The 17,469-nt window shown below is 37.9% G+C and overlaps 1 protein-coding gene across 4 annotated transcripts in view; it reads left to right on the top strand.

Moving 5' to 3' along the window:
* The first annotated feature begins 77 nt into the window (after positions 1–77).
* LOC107592233 (signal peptide, CUB and EGF-like domain-containing protein 1) overlaps positions 78–17,469 on the top strand; it is a 71,552-nt gene continuing 54,160 nt past the window's right edge. For all 4 annotated transcript variants that reach the window (XM_016281650.1, XM_016281651.1, XM_016281652.1 and 1 more), the window contains exons 1-3: positions 78–211; positions 1,822–1,944; positions 9,296–9,421. In XM_016281650.1, the coding sequence (XP_016137136.1) occupies positions 124–211; positions 1,822–1,944; positions 9,296–9,421 (337 nt within the window). In that variant the 5' untranslated portion in view covers positions 78–123. The remainder of the gene's footprint in view (positions 212–1,821; positions 1,945–9,295; positions 9,422–17,469) is intronic.

The raw sequence follows: 17,469 nt of genomic DNA on the forward strand, positions 1-17,469 counted from the left end.
CAAACCAATCAGCAGGCGTCTCGAGGCTCGGGCTCTTGTGCTCTTTCTGCCAGCAGCAGCTGAAACGCTTCTTATCAAAGAAACGCACAACTGGAGAAGTCCATTCACTCACAGCCTCTAACCATGGCTCCTGCCTGCTTCTCTTGGGACGTCTGTTTGTTTTTCCTCCTCATAAATACTTTAGATGTCATGGGAAATGTTGGAGTCGCAGGTAAGTGTTCCACCGTTTTTTCCCCCTGTACCTTTCACATCATTTATTTGGTGAAACTTTTAATACCTGAAATAGGATATAAGTCAGTGGTTGCATGATTTTGCACATGATTTCCATGTAATTGCATTAGCCTATTATTAAACCTGAAATTGCATTCATTTAGAATAATCATTTAGTCATACTTTGTTTGAAATTGTGCCCTCTCATTACCGCATAAGGTAGGCTATATGCGTATTTGAACGCGTCTGTCTTGTTTTACGCGTGATATTCCATAAGGAGAGCTTTTGCCGGGGTCTCATCGGACTCCCTTGGGGTCTATAGGAACATGAGCCGCCTTGATGGGGTTGGCTCGGGGGGCTTATCGACCCCTCACTCCTCCACTACCATCAATACGCATTGTGTCTCTCCATAATGAATGCCTTGAAAAGTCAATAATGAGACTAGACAAACGATAAAAACAGATCGTCGGTTCTTTTTAACCACGACACTACTGAAGATTTAATGGTGTTTTATATTTTCATCTGTGTATTTTAGGTCGAACGCATGCTTTTTCAAATAAACACAGAGATGAATAGCCCAGCTCATCTCCAAATGAGTTTATCGATTGCGCGTAGTCGACTTTTGGCTTTTTATGTTTTGAAGCTTTTCAAATAGACATTATTTTATGACATTACGTTCTGAAATGCACAAACAGTACTCTGATTTTCTTTCTCCATGTATAGTTTAGATGTTGGATGAAAAGAGCGCAACGGTGCACAAAAGGTGCTCCGTTTGCGTAAAGTTGAAAGAAACACTCGATTTAGCCCATACATATGATAAAAAGCCAGAGGAGAGGTTGAGGGGCCAGTGGTGTGGTACTGGTAAGGCTACACATCAATATCCAACCAAACCACCTCATTTACCTCTTCAAAAAGACACTTTCTCCTAAATGAGCTTTCCAGGAGTCTGCTTATTTATTTATTTATTTATTCACTTCTGTATTTGGAGCTTGAATGAGCATCATTCCTGCTTTTTAGGTGAATCAATATATCACTTTATTGGACACTATTGGTTTTTCTTTTGTCCTCTCTGAGTAGATTTGGTCATTTTTGTTCTGTTCTGTTTTCTTCAGCTTCACCTGTCTAAACCAGCAATACGATCCTCATAAGAAAAAGCCAACTGCTCTCAGATCAGTGACAAAGAGTAAAGTACCACACCCCAAACCCCCTGTCAGAGACACGGAAAACATTGATTTTTCTTGAAAGACAATGTTTTTTTTTTATTCAATTTGACTAGTTTGTCTTTAGGTACATTGATGTGCCTTGGATGGATTTAGGTGTTTCTGGAACTCATTCTTGCTCTTCTGTTTGAACGTGTTCGGTTTGTAAAAGATGGCGATGGACAAAAAGATTTAAAAGCTTATCGCATTTAAATAGAAAGGTTGTAATGTTTTTAGAAACTGACATTTAGCTCATATCTTTCTTACTTACTCAGCTGCCTGGAAATGTTCAGTTATCTATTAGACAAAAAAAGTGTCACTTTCTGTCTAATGTGACATTATAATCTTTCCAGATCTGGGATGTGTAACAATTGCGTTTAGCTAAATCTTTGCCCATGTGATTACTCCACAGATGCCGACGAGTGCTCCGAATCCACAGACGACTGTCACATCGATGCTCTCTGCCAAAACACTCCAAAGTCCTTCAAGTGCATCTGCAAGACTGGTTACAAGGGAGATGGCAAGCACTGTGAAGGTGAGACAGACAGATCTCTCTCCCTCTGTTTCGCTCATTCCGTCCCTGTCCGCCTGTCTCTCACACACACTCTCAGCCAGCTGTTCTCTAGCTCCTGCTGTGGGTCTTAATTAGTGAGGAGGAAGTGCAATGTGAGGGTGAGAGGTGCTGGGAGGGCAAAACCTGCTCCAGTCTTTACACTTCCCTCTCCCATTCTGCTTGAGAGCACAGCACAGCTGGAGCCAACATATACACGATCAGAGCGGATCACACTCACACACTCACTGAAACACTCACAGACAAATGAACATCATGTCACTTCTTTATACACTCACACAGATCTATTAAACAGGTAGTGGACATGCATACTCTGATAAATGTTGGAAGAAAGTGCTGAAAAGATCTATACCTGTGCTCTAAGATGCCAATCTTAGAGATCTCAGCTGTTTTCTTTATGTATGACCATTGTCTCAGATGCTAAAACACCTTAATTGCAGAACTATATTGACTATAAATTAGAAAAGATCACAAATAAAATCTCCTTAACACAATTGTTCACGCAAACATAACAATTTGCTGAAAATGTACTCACAAAAAATGCTATACAGTATGTATATTTCTAATCTATTTTTTTCCATTAGAAATTATATGTTGCATTATGTTACACAAATTAATATACAATATGCATGTTTCTGATTTAAATTTTTCTTTAAAAAGTATAGAGTGTTATTAAATAAAAAGTTGACATACAATATGTGTTTTCTCTAAATTAATATTTTTGGCATTGTATTACAACAATTGAAACTGAATATTCATCTAGTTATTTATTAGTGGTGTGTTACGAAAGTTGATATACAGTATGCATTTTTGTCTTTTTCATTACAAATTATATATTGTCATTATATTAAAATGTATAATTTTAATGCATAAATATGCATTTTTCTAAAGCAATATTTTTCATTTCAAAATGTATTATCAGCATGAAAATTCTATTTAACCATTATTTTAAAATGATTATTTTCTCTATATTAAACTCAATTATACAATATATCATTCAATATAAATCATTATATTTGATACTTTATTCCATAATTTAGTACTCATAATTTCACAGTTTTGTTTCCTGGCTGAGCAGGTACATGAATAACAATTATTGATAATTGCTAGAAAAATTGCATAAGTGATGTAATTTTGCCATTTCGATAATATTACCCAAATCAGAATGTGTATTATAGACCCAGGTTAAGTGAGCCCAGGAAAAGTTAGTATTCATCCAGTTGTTCATACTGCTGGTGCGATTGATGGCATGAGCTACATGGGCGTAAATGAGTTTGTGAGTATCAGAGAGGTGGACTGCATATGATGAATACTTTTAGAGCAGACAAACAGTCATGTTACTCTCTCTCTCTCTGCTGTTTCCTATTGTACTCTGCATTCTTCATCTGTGGATTCTAGATTGTTCATTTTGCATCTGTCTCCCCGTTTCACTCACATGTGTGGAGCTTGTGTTTCAGGAAAAGCATGAAATGTGCTCTCTACCTATTATGACACCCGACACCCATTCTCAATTGCATTAATGAATTATAGGTGGATGTGAAACGGCATTGCACCAGACTGCTCCACAGTTGGCGCTTAATACTCCTGTCTGAGGCCAGACAGTGTGGGCTAGAACAACATCTTTTTATTTCTCTAAGGAAACATTGGGGATGTTCTGGACTTTACAGAAGCCTTTTCCTCCCACCTTTAAACCGCAGTCTACGGTTGCAGGGCAATGAGGCTGTCAGTTACGCTGAATCCAACCGGGCCGCTTTGCTCTTAGCATGTTAACTATGCGTGCATGTGTGCGTCTCCTCTCTCTTTTGGCTCTTATGCTGTCTGAGCGGACATTCCGTCCACAGTGTAATGTGGTGTATTGTGGGAAGTGGGGGGGCTGTTTTGTCTGAAGCAAAAAGCCCATTAACACCCCCCATACCCACCCTTTAATTAAAGCCCTGCATGTTTGGCTTTGAAGAAAATTAAGAAAACACTTGCTAACACTCTAATGCAGTCATGTTGTCTGTCTGCACATCAGTGAATTTGTAGCTAGTAAAGTCTGTTGAGCATATATCCAATAAATGTAACTGTAATCTGTTACAGATACTGAGAATTAATTTTTTTTTTAAATTACAGTTACTTATGAAAATATTAATGATTGCATCTGAATATTTTCTGTAAAAAGCTTTATATATGTTGAATAATATTAATATATTAAGGCTTTGCCTGTTTTTTATGTGCATGATGCATTCTGCCATTTAAAGACCTTTTAGTAAAGCAATGCTATTCTGGTGCTTTTGATTGGTTCTCTTGTTTGGATTTGCAGTGCACCACGTCTGTCAATTACATCAATCCACAATGCTGCTGATTGCTTTAGGCTACAACCTGTCTGAGTGTTGATTAATTGATTATCAGTTGAAAACATCCAATAGAAATTTAGAAAAGCAATAAAAAATTAATCAAATGTAATCAGTTACATTACTTCAATAAAGTAATTGAAATAGTTACACTACTTATTACATTTTAAATAGGGTAGCTTGTAATCTGTAACCTGTTACATTTCTAAAGTAACCTTCCCAACACTGTTCATAACATATCGTTTTAATATCATGTAAGTTTCTCGTATACAACAAAGAGGCTAAATAGACTTTTAGCCGAAGTCTCCTGCTTTTTTAGATGTTTCTCCTTAGAAATGATCATAGCAATCCCTCATGTCTCAAAACATATCTCAGCCTGTGCTCATATTTACCAAGATGCAACCCAGAGTAAGTTTGTATTGCTTAGAGGTTGCTCCTTCAAAGGCGATCTCAGATACATTTCATTTATGTATGACCATTGTCTCAGATGTTTCTCCTGAACACCTTAATTGCAGACAATTCATTAGAAAAAAGACAAGTCACAATTAATATCTCCTTAAAGGAATCGTTCGCCTAAAGTTTGCTGAAAATGTACTCGCCATCTAATATGTAGATGAGTTAGTTTTTTTTTGAAAACTTGAAGTTGAAAGCGGTTTAAATATGGATTTGTTTCTTACAAACATTAGCTTTTCGCTTCACAAGCTATTAATTGATGGACTGGACTCTGGATTATTTGTGTGGATTATTGTGATGTTTTTATCAGCTGTTTGGACTCTCATTCTGAAGGCACCCATTCACTGCAGAGGATCCATTGGTGAGCAAGTGATGTAATGTTAAATTTCTCCAAATCTGTTCCGATGGACAAACAAATTAATTATGTGTAAGTTTTCCACAAATCTAAATTTTCAGATGAACTATTCCTTTAACATCTCAGTTGTTTCTCCTGTACACCAATGTGAATCAGATGAAGTCTTCTGATTGCCAATAAGATCAATCTTTAACTTGGTTTTTAGTCATTCCAAATAAATAGTGCTTTAGATGGTGAGAAGTTATACATGGACAACAAATCAGGTTTTTGAGCTGTTTCGAGGTGCATCTGCTTGTAATTGTGAGTTTGTAACTGCAACTTCTCTGTATTATCATGAATGATGCCATGGCTGTCACTGCTGAAAGATTTGGATTCGGATTGTGCCAGAAACAAAGCCGATGAAACTGAAAAATGTGTGAGCCGATGAATATACAGAGGAATGTGTAATTGCTTGTTTCTGTCAGTGTAAAGTCAAGTGATATGTGAGCTGTGTGTGATTTGTAAACCTGCTTTACATTATGTAGCTGATGTTTTTTGAGGGCTGGGGGACATAATTTAAACGTATGCTTTAAAATGCATCTGATGGTATTTCCTCCAGCAGATGCCATAATGCAATTAAAATGCACTTACAGCTGAAGTGTGTCTATTTTTCAGTGTTAAAATACTTTTTCCTGTCCAGCTTAATATGCAGAGACTATAAGTAAGCCATTTGTAGGTTGATTCCCCTGAAAAATGTAAACGCTGTGCATGGCTCTGTGGTGCTATCAAAACATTGCTCTGTTTGTTTGAGCATCCCGACCAGCATGACACAACAACATTGGCTCAACCAATGGCATGAGTTGGGGGCGGGGCTATCAGAAATTAAACGCATTACATGCTTTAACTTTAAAGTCAAAAGGGAGAATTATATAACATGCAATGATGTAGTTGTGACGTAATGCTTCATTCCTTACCCTTTTGGGTTTTATTGATTATGCAAATTGTTTTATTGATGAGATTCATCTGTGGGCGGAGCTCACAAGGGAATCCACACAGATCACAAATCCCCCATGATGCAAGGGTTTATTTGCAGGGGTGGAGAGATTAAACAAAGCCTTAACATGACTCAGCATTAGGTCAGTGAGTTTACCTGGGAGAGAATTGTCTTGTCTGCCTCGTTTTTTTTTCTCTCTTTCCTTCCATTCCTTTTTTATCTCTGTCAGTGAAAGAGGTCAGGTAATTGTCGCCGCTGAAGAAGTGCCCTAGTGTCTGAGTTGGAGTGTGTGTAGTTGTGCTCCCAAGTGTGTGTTCATATGTTTCAATGAGAAAACGTTAGAAAAGGGGCTGGGGGGGTGGTGAGGAGGAGACAGATAAATGGAATGAGAGATGGAGGTGTCGACCCATTACTAGGCCATTGTCTGCCTGGTGTCTGCGGACTCGTCACAGAGCTGCCGATGCTCTGATTGGCTGTCTGAGTGTGCCCACCCTTCATCTCTGACTCTCCCCTCACAGGACACGTCAGTCTCTTTGCTGCTTTATGTGCCACCACACACACTAAAAAGCTTAAAATCATCATGTAGTTGACATGAAATTTCAAGCAGTGTCATGTGACATGATATAATTCATGTCACCTGACATGTCAAAAAGAAATTCATACTTTTATTCAGCAAGGATTCATTAACTAACAGTGAAGACATGTATAATGTTACAAAAGATTTCTATTTAAAAAATGCTGTTCTTTTGAACTTTATATTCATAAAATAATCCTGAAAAAAATTGTATCGTAGTTTCCACAAAAATATTAAGCAGCACAACTGTTTTCAACATGAATAATAATAAGAGATATTTCTTGAGCAGCATATCAGCATACTAGACTGATTTCTGAAGAATCACGTGACACTGAAAACTGGAGTAATGATGCTGAAAATTCAGCTTTGCCATCACAGGAATAAAATCAATTTTAAAATATATTAAAATACAAAACAATTGGAATAATGTCACAATATTACTGTTTTTGCTATATTTAGTTTACAAAAACATTAAATATATTAACAAACACAAACATTTGGTCAGTGGTGTACATGTACGTTTTATGGTATTGTATTGAGAGACTACATGCAATATTTGTACTTTAAGAAAATGCATTTTTTTGCATTTTAACTTGGGTAGCTTGTAATTTTTTTGATAATGAAATAGTGATTAAAAATGATCAGTTACAGGACCTCAGAGAAACACTTCCACTTATGCAGTACATATGAAGAGTTAAACCTAATATGAGTTAAATCTAAATGTTGAAAAAAGTAGATATCGTTGATCTGCAGAAGGTGCAACTCTTGAATGGATTGACTGAATGTGTGCTTTCTCAATTTAGACCAGCACTTTTTTGTTTATATTAAGGTGCAAATTCATTATGAATCAATAGAACGTGGTTCCAAAAATCGAAGAGGGCACATGCTTCAGTTTATATAAGTTTTACACTTCATTACTGCTTTCTGCTCGCTCACCTGTACTAAGCACCAGAAGTGGGAAACGTTGCAGAAACACACATTAGCAAGGCGTCATCGTTTGTCTCTGTCCTAGTCAATCAAAAAGTGCTTTTTTGCAGAACCCCCTATTTCTGTGCTCTCTGCATGGTACGTTTTTCAGCAGATTTGGACGTGTTGTGTTGGGCCGTAGGGGTGTTGAGGTGTTGCCTCCCGCGGGCTCCACCCCTGCTGAGGTGTTAGCGGAGGTGCTTAATCTGCTTGATGGGATGTTGAGCGTAAACACTTCTCCTTCGATTAGAGATCTGCGCGTGTTGACAGCGGAAACCGCAGCAAGCATCAGCCCGAACTGTCAGCTCACTGCCGGGTCATATCAACAACAGCTCAGAGGCAGGAAGTGTGTCAGCTTGAAGCTAACTAGCCGTCCACCTCTTTAACAAGCCCGTCCCCCTCACACCTTCACTGTCACCCTATATACACCCTGTTAGCCTTGCAAGCGGACACACACACAGCCACCTAAAAACATTATCACCTCAAATCACACTTGTTTTCTTACTGTTCTTGGATGGTTTGCATTTATAATGCTAATGATGTGAATGCTACTCAATCACTTATAATTGTGTGGATTATTTCATGAAAATGTTTGTATGAGACCCACTTTGTTATTTTAAAGTGGCCTTTCATGTGGTGAGATCTAAACTTTAACCTTTGAATCTGTCATTCTTCCATCTCATTTACCTTCAGGGGTCTCCCTCCATCCATCTGTCTCTCTTTTCTCGCATTTTTCCCTCTTCATGTAGATGTAGTGCTCTTCGGGAGCATGTTCACTAGATAAAACGATAGTGAACCATGAACTTTTTGTTTGCTCCAGAGTGTTTATGGATGTTTTCATGATGAGTTGGCTCCATGTTTGTCTACTGTGATGGTCCTTTTCTTCACAGTAAGCCAAAACCGACACTCTTTGATAGAAAAAAGAAACAAACAACGAATAAAATACTAGTGAAGTATTTATGCCTCTATAATTTTGGTGTAAATCTGCATGTGTGTGTGATTTGTGGCATGAGTATGTGCACTATTATGTTCACTCAATATTTTACTGTCTGGATAGATTTTCGGTTTTGAGTAGATGTAGAAAAAGAAAACATTCTTAAACACAGTTCTCACTGTCCTCATAGCCGCAGTTGCACAATGTGGGTTATGTGTGTGTTTTTTGTGGGAAATAACGTGGATATTTTTAGTTTGTGCTGTATGTCTCCAAGAGTTCAAGCCAGGTTTATTAAATCACACACTCCGAGGTAGCGCAAAACACAAAGCAGATACCCACGATCATCTTCTGGCAGAGAACAGTCACTTGCTGTCTATCTGATTTCAATGCATTCAAGTGTGTGTGTGTGTGTGTGTGTGTGTGTGTGAGTGAAAGAGAGAGAAATATTGTGTTTATTTTAGTGTCCCTACTTACGTCTGTCTCCTGTACAAACTCATAGCAGCAATGAAAGCTTGTTTCATAAGTCAACTCTTCTTAAACCTCCTTATTTAACCTCTGCTTAGTATCATTAACAGAATTACATTTTTTAGTAGTCTTTTGCTATTTGAACGACCCTTAACCTATGTATTAAACTTCAGTGTGCATTGCTGGATTTCATATTTGGATATATTTGTCTGATCTCTACTGACTCAATGGGTTCGTTATGTGTGTATGTCGTCTTTTTCAGATATGGACGAGTGTGAAAATGACTACAATGGTGGATGTGTTCACGACTGCATCAATATACCCGGGAACTACAGGTGCACATGCTACGACGGATTCATGCTGGCAGATGATGGGCACAACTGTCTCGGTAAGTTGCTAGATAGAAATATACGCACTCAGTTGCCTCTCCTGATGGACTTACAGATGAGGTAGTCCCTCGTCATCTCTTTGCCCGGCTGATGACCTTTGTAACGACCCCCCTTCGCAAACATAAACAAATCTGCCTCAGCGATCTCCGCACAGCGCCTCGGAAAAGGCCAGCCGAGCTGCGTCTAGCGCCAGTATTCCATCCCCGTTGTGACAGGAGCGCGCCAACAGGAACCTCGTGATTATTTTCATCTCTTAAAAATGTCACCCAAATGTCACCAGTGGCGCAATCGCGTCCAATTCCCAGAAATCGGCAGTCAGGTCCGATGTTTATGTTAGCGGTTAAAAATGGAAGTAGGGGAAGAAAAGGCTGAGAGAAAATTAATAACTTGCCATCTCGTATTTATTGGAATAGTTCAAAGATGAAATTCCATGACCCGGAGAGTTAGGGCCGGGTCTCATGGTTTTGCTGGATTGCTGTGGGGATTCAGGAATTCGTTAAAAAGTATGTTTTTTTGTAGCTTACCCCTCTAAGTGAGTGCAGATGTGTCTTTGGTTGAAAGCGACTTATCAACCTGAAGTGTGGTGGCTTTATGGTGTCATGGTGACTACGTATTACAGTCCAAACATCAATGTTGCAAGAGATAAAGAGAGAGAGAAGACAGCGCTGGTGTGTGTCTGAGCAGCTGGATGAAGAACTTGAGCTGCTCTCATCTCATCTCCTCTCTGCTCTTATAATCCAAAGCAAATATGTGCTCCAAGCCGAGTTTCAGGATGCTGAAGTAATCATTTTTCATTAGCTGCTGTAATGATGATGGATCCCAGGACATCAGGGCTCAGACCTTCAGAGACCTTTAGCACCTCCTCCGTCTTGCTACATCAACTTGCACAATTCCTTTATATGGTTTTCCCTAATTTGTGTCTCTTTCAAAACAACTGAGGCGGTACAATGGTGACATCAGATAATAGTAATACCATGGTAATTACTTAGATATCACAAAAGGTGAAGTGTGTCGTTTCCAATCCGATCTTGTGATAATATGTAAACACTGCACTAGTTGGGAATTCCAAAATAATTTGTACGATCTAACTGGTACAAAAACGTATATGATTTAAAACATCGCCATGGAGGGCCACCCATAGTTGGTGATTTTGTATGAGTTTGTGCGATCTGATAGTATGATTTGTAGGTATACCATGACCCCACCCCTATAGCTGGCAATTTCATATGGATTTGTATGATCCAACAGGTCTAAAAATGTATGATTTGAAGATAAAACTTAACCATGATGGTCCACCCCTAACCCTACCCATAGTTGGAGTTAATTTGTATGAATTTGCACAATCTGACTGGTGTGAAAACATACAAATTGTAGGTAAATTGTCACAGTGAAGATCCCCCCTAAACTGCACCCCTATCTGATGATTTCATATAATTTTATATGGCCTGATTGGCACAAAAACATACAATTTGCAGGTAAAATGTCACCATAAAGGTCCACCCCTAACCCCACCCCTAATTGGCAATATCATATGAATCTGTACGATCTGAATGGAATGAAAGCATACAGACCAATTAATTAAAAAAAACAATCGCAACCAATTTACTGAAATACTTATAAATGATCATGAGACTCTTGGTCATTTCTGAACCACTAGAAGCACCTAATAAACTGAGAAAGTAACTAATGTTTGCACTACCTCTGTTGTCCTCCTTTGCTGGACCAAACAAACAGTCCTGCCCTTAATTTTATCTTAATAAATAATTTGCTCATAATTTTATCACAGTAGCACTAATAAAGTCTGTCTTTGTTAAGCAGTCTAATGCATCCTTGTTATTCTGATCAAAACCACTTGTTGAACTAAATGCTTTCATATATAGAAACTTCCCACTGTTGAACTATTGGGCCTAAAACAAGCAAGGTGTTCTTAAGTTAGTTCTTTCATTAGTTCTTTACTATGGTAGAACCATGGATCCATGCCTATAAAACCAAGGTATTACTACAATACAATGTCTAAAAACTGTGATAATACTGAATGGTAATCTATCTCTAAACTTCTTTCTTTGAAAATCAGTCCTTCATTTTTCACTTTCTCGAACTTTTCTTTTTATCCTCCTCTTTAAAATCTCTCTCTTTCTCCCGTCATGTCGTTGCACTTTCCCTCTCTCTGTATTCTCTTGGTTATCTTGGCTGTTGGTCTCTTTGGAGTAACTCCAGCCTGTTTCCCTAGAGGCGATAGACTTGCCTTCTATTTGACATCTTTATTGTGGAATGTCTCAAATACAAGTCTAAATGATGGCTCTGGGAACTAAGACAAGGCCGTAGAGGGCCATCAGCAGCACTGAGGGGGCTCTCCTGTTCGAAACCCCCTCCTTCTGCTGCTCTTGTTATGTCTTTCCGTCCACTTCCAGTTTTCTGTGTCTGACTCGCTACATTTCTCTTCATTTCTTTCTGTCTTTCCTGTCTTGTCTTCTCTCCTGGATTTAATCTGGTTCTGTCTGTCTTTGTCTCAGCCCTCTCCTCCACCTCTACCTATAAATAGATTGACACAGAAAAAGTCAATCATTTTGGAGATTTTTCTCTCCCTGTCCTCTTCTTTGCCTTGCATGCAGTCTTTTTTTTAAAAGTTACTTTAATCTTCATTCGAGAGGTTCAATATAGCATTTTTGGCATAAAGTTTATTACCACATACTATGATTCCGATAAGTCTCTGTTTTTATACAAGGGCTAAAATTGTCTTTCGGTAGATTTTGTTTCGGTTGTCTTTCAGTCTCTCACTTCCTTGGTCAAAAAGATGTCGTCATATAGCGCTTCGTCATGTTTCCTGTTACTCTGTCCTGTCTGCTTAATGCTGATGCTTCTCATTCACACATCATCTGTGTGTGTGTGTGTGTTTGTTTGCTCTTTTGAAACCTTATTCATTCTCATTGGCACTTTAACGTCAAATGACGTGTTCTCATAGCACCCTCATTGGCATCTGTGCACATTATGGCAAGTTCAGATGGAAGTGAAACCAATAGAACTATTGACTTTCTTGAAAGGTTAAATGAATCATGTTTATGATGACCTTTTCCTGTAATCTCTTTTTTGTGTTTTTGACATTCTCTTTCTATTACATTTTCTCCTTGCGTAACCATTTCCGAGATAATTAATGACTTCTTTTAACTAGATTTTTTTTACATTTCCTGATGGAAATGTGATTAGTTTATACAAAACTCTCCATCACATGGCTGTTGTGGGTGATTGTCAAAATGTTGTTGTTTAGGTTATTAGTGTTATAATTGCTTGCTAGAGTGTTGTAAGCATGTTAGTTAATAAGCATGAAACAAATAAATTTTAAAGGTATTCAATAATTTATAATAATGAAGTCATAATCGCGCAAGCTGCATTTGAGATTTTTTTTTCCTGATACATAAATGGTCTTCTATAAATCTTATCTATAAACAAATTATCAGAAATTGTCTGACTTGTATTCACTGTACTTGGGCTTTATTTATGTTTTCAGGTACCAGTAAAAGTAGTATTCAACTCAGTTTTAAATCCATTCTACAGATACCCAACCCGCCCAAGCAAGAGTAAAGTACATGAGCAATAGCAATAGTGATGCTTGCCTTAGTGTGGCTTGTGCCACTGATTATGTTCTGCATAAAAACACACACACACACACGCACACACTCACAGAGTGTGTTCAAACAAACCCACTGAACGCTAACCAAACCGCGAGCTCTGAAACGGTACGGAAATCAGTGCCGTGGCTTGTTTGCCTGGCTGATCTTGTGTAGGAAGTCTTTTCAGATCTCCACATGTTAACAAGTTAAAGCTTTAATTGATTTAAGATTGGCTAATGGGGAGCTGATTAAAGAGCAATTTACTGCAGTTCCTCTGTCTTTTTCATTTCCATTCTTATTTGTTTTTCTTCTCCGTGCAGGCAGCTGGACTCAATGTGTTGATCATTTGGCTCTTTATTTTTTTTATGAATGCCTGCACTGCCGCTGCTGTTTATTTATCTTTTGGCTGCTTTTCCCTTCTCGCTCCAACATCAGAATGGGAGGAGAAAACTCATGTAGTTACAATTACAACAGGGGTGATGTTGTAACTGAGGTCACTTTAAACAAGATAAATCTCAGTACCGTTCTGTTGTACCACTTCTGTTGAATTATTTCTCTTCGCTTCTGTTTTGGTCTGTTCTGTTTGTGTCGCATCACTTTTTTTCTGTTCTTCGCATCTTTATTTCAATTCTCTTCTGGTCACTTCTTTTTACTTAATTTCACTGAGGTTGTTTTTTTTTTTGCTTTACTTTACTTATCTTCACTTTTTGTCGCTTCTGTTCTGTTCTAATGTCAGATCTGTTTTGTTCTGTTCTGTTTGCTTCATTTCACTTCACTTCTGTTTACTTCACATTGCTTCTTTTCTCTTAAGTTTCTGTTCACTTCACTTCTATTCTGTTCACATCTGTTGAATTCTTTTCACTTCACTTCACTTCACTTCTGTCCAGTTCTTTTCGGTTTTGTTCAGTTGTCGGTTCACTTGACTCTTTTTTTGTTTTTGTTCACATCCCGGGATTGATCCTGAGATAGCGACCTACTAATTTCGTTGACAAATTATTTTCGTCACAATTTTCGTCAACTTTTTTTCACCGACGAAAACCAGACAATGATGAACTAAAACTCGTTTTGAATGACAGAAACTATGACGAAAATCTATTGACATTTTCATCAATGAATAAAAACGAGATGAAAATGTTAGGGAGAGACGATTTGGGAAGAGATTCGTTCAGAACAAATCTGCTGCGTAGTTAGATGCGTACATACAGTATGTACCGGCGAGACATAAGCTAACATACACTTGCTGCATGTCTCATAAAATGTACAAAAATGTCAATATCTGGGAGTAAGAGAAGAGCAGACATATGGATAAATCTGATGACGCAAAAGAGAACTCAATTCGGTCTGGTTTTCTGAGCGCAGACACTGAAGCAGCGCCTCTCACACAGCACATGAGTACTCTTTTGCGTCTCATGAACGAAGAAATACACACAAAATGATGTCGAATTGTCTGTTTTGATGAGTATTCACGTAAACACACTCAGTTATGTCTTATGTGAACATAAACAGTTGGGAGAATATTGGACGTGTATTAGTACATTGCATCCGGTTTTAAAGGGACAGCAGCCTAATTTAGTTGCTATTGTCTGTGGCATTGATGTTAATCAAGCAACAAAAGAAAGACAGAAAATCACTCACTGCTCTTGACTGAAAACTTTAGTAGCCCTAAAGACTAATCTAAATGTATTTATAGAAATAAATATGTCTGCTTGAAAGAATGAAGAATGTGGTAAACAAGTTGTTATAAAGAATGCATAATTAGCCTATATAACCATTTGTATTTCATTGAAAAGAAGACCATGTTCTTGATCTTTATGAGAAGTGGTTTTATTTAATTTTAACATAAAGGCATGTTGTGTGTCACCGCAGTTAAATCGGTGTCTATCATGATAAAACTTTAATATCAAACCTAGTGAATTTGGAATCCCATTAGATTGTAGCCGACTAAATTTAATGTAGATTTAATCGACTAAAACTAGACTAAAACAAAAAAAAAATTCAGATGACTAAAATATGACTAAAACTAAATGGCATTTTAGTCAAAAGACTATGACTAAAACTAAATCAAAATTCGCTGTCAAAATGAACACTGTGACCTAATAACATTGCCTCCTCACTATCCGCACTGAAGCTGAGATCGTTCGTCAGCTTAGTGGAAAGGTATGCGATGCGCTAGTGTATGATCATTACATATCACATCCTGATGTCACGTGTCTTTACGGGATCTTTACAGGATGTGTTTGAATGCACGCACATATTCCAGAAAATCAGTGTGAATAAACCAACACATTATTAGTGTATTTTCCCCGAATCTCTGTGTGAAAGGGGTTTATTTTCCTGTTCTGTTTACCTTACTTCTGTTCTCTTTTCTGTTCCATTTTGTATAGTCCTGTTTACTGCTGAACTTCTATTGTTTCTGTTCTGTTCCATTCAGTTTATTTCTCTTCAACTCACTTCAGTTCAGTCCTCTTACTCTTTGATTTGTGTGCCTTCTCTTTTATTCTGCCCTGAATTTCTCTCTGTTTCCTCCTCCCTCATCTGTTCTCTCTCTCTCCCTTTCTTTTTCTCCCTGTTGTGTCATGTCATCTTAGATCTCCTCCAAATTAAAGTTTACACTAGGGCAATCAAACAAAACAAAAGCATTCTAGTTTCAACTCGCAGACCGGGATGCCAGGGCTCTTGTTTAAATTTTGGCAGAGAGGGCCTTAATTGAGAGATGACAGCTGAAATGTTATTTTTTCCCCTCCTTTTAAAGCAAGAGAGGGCTGTCACACTGATGATATCTGTTTCCATTCCCACATTAAACACGGCGCACAACACGCTCGCAGCTATAGAGTCACTCGAGACAGAGGCAGCCAGCATGTCTTCCCCAAACCCTCCTGGAGTTTTTGATTATGTTACGGTTATCATTTGTATCATTTTTTATTTGTTCTGTCTCATATACTTCTCCTGAAAATCCTTTGGAAATGCAGTCACAAATTACACAGGTGTCAACATACACCACTGTTGAAAAGTTTGGGGTCAGTAAGGAATTAATACTTTTATTCTGTAAGGACGCATTAAAATTGACCAAAAAGTGACAGTAAAGACATTTATAATATTGCAGAAGATTTCCTTTCTAGAAGACTTTCTGTTCTTCAGATAATCCTGAAAATGAAAATGATTTCCACAAAAGCATTAAGCAGCACAACTGTTTTGAACACTCGTGATAATAAATGTTTTTTTTTTATCATCAAATCAATATTTTAGGAATTTTCTTAAGTATAAGACTGGAGTAATTGCTAAATTAAATGTTTAAATATATTCAAATAGAAAACAACCGTTTTAAATAGTAATATGTCACAATGTTACTGTTTTCACTGTATTTTTGATCAAATAAATGCAATATCGGTGAGATTAAAAATTTTAGAATGGCAGTGTAGGTTATAACATTATAAAATTACTGTGCATTATATACTTTGAATTCCATAAATAGAAGAATTTGATGACAGATATTTAAGTCTCTGACTTTGAGATTCCTTTAAAACTTTTTATATTAAATCAATGCAAAATAGAAGCATTTTCACAAGTAATCTCAGACTTTTAAACCCTATTGCGTAGTACAAAAACCTTTCGGTTCCTGGGCCAGACAGGGATGCCTCTATGGACAAGGACATAAAGACCCCCTCTCTCGATGGGTACAGTAGTTAATAGGTCAGTAAAGGCCTTGCTGTCTTGGCTGCGTTAACGAGACGCCCCGCAGATGCTAAAATAAGAGTTATGTCGCCAGGTAATGCCGGAGCCACATAATAAACCACTGTGACCAATTTAAGCTGTGGTTGTGTCTGCATGTTGTGGATGAGATTACGTGTATGTGTATATCCTACATTCATACATGTCTTTCAGTTGATGTGTATTATCGTAGTTTATTCAAAAGAAAATAGAGAATAAATAGCATGTCCAGACTTTAGCAAAGAAGTTATCCCAAATAAAGTGCACACACCAACAAGATCCACTCAGGACACAAATGCCCGAGTATATTAGACAGTTAGTCTCCTTTAGCCCAGTAGTCTTATCTCGTAAGCTACACAGGAGATGATAGTGAAGTCATTGGGCCGGATAGTGTTCTTTTATGCCGCCACGTACAGGCGCTAACGGCTGTAAAGGTCTTTACGCACACAAAGAGCTTGTGAAACTTGCTGCCTCTCAACACACTCCAAACAGACAGGGCAGTAAACATAAACACACGTCCACATTAGCTGCAGTGCCGTTATCAAAAGACATGTAAATGTGACTTGGTGTGGAAACGTGTTTCCAAAAAAAAAAGCGTGTTTGTGAGTGCAGTGCTGATAATTCACCTATGACAGTGGAGGAAACTGGCATGCTGTTTCCACACCTCATTTACAGAAGCTTTGATGCTCATTCAGCCTTCCAGTTTAAAACATTCAATGCGAGTTTTGTAA

The sequence above is a fragment of the Sinocyclocheilus grahami genome, unplaced genomic scaffold, assembly GCF_001515645.1.
Source record: "Sinocyclocheilus grahami isolate Dianchi unplaced genomic scaffold, SAMN03320097.WGS_v1.1 scaffold151.1, whole genome shotgun sequence".
Classification (NCBI taxonomy): Eukaryota; Metazoa; Chordata; class Actinopteri; order Cypriniformes; family Cyprinidae; genus Sinocyclocheilus; species Sinocyclocheilus grahami.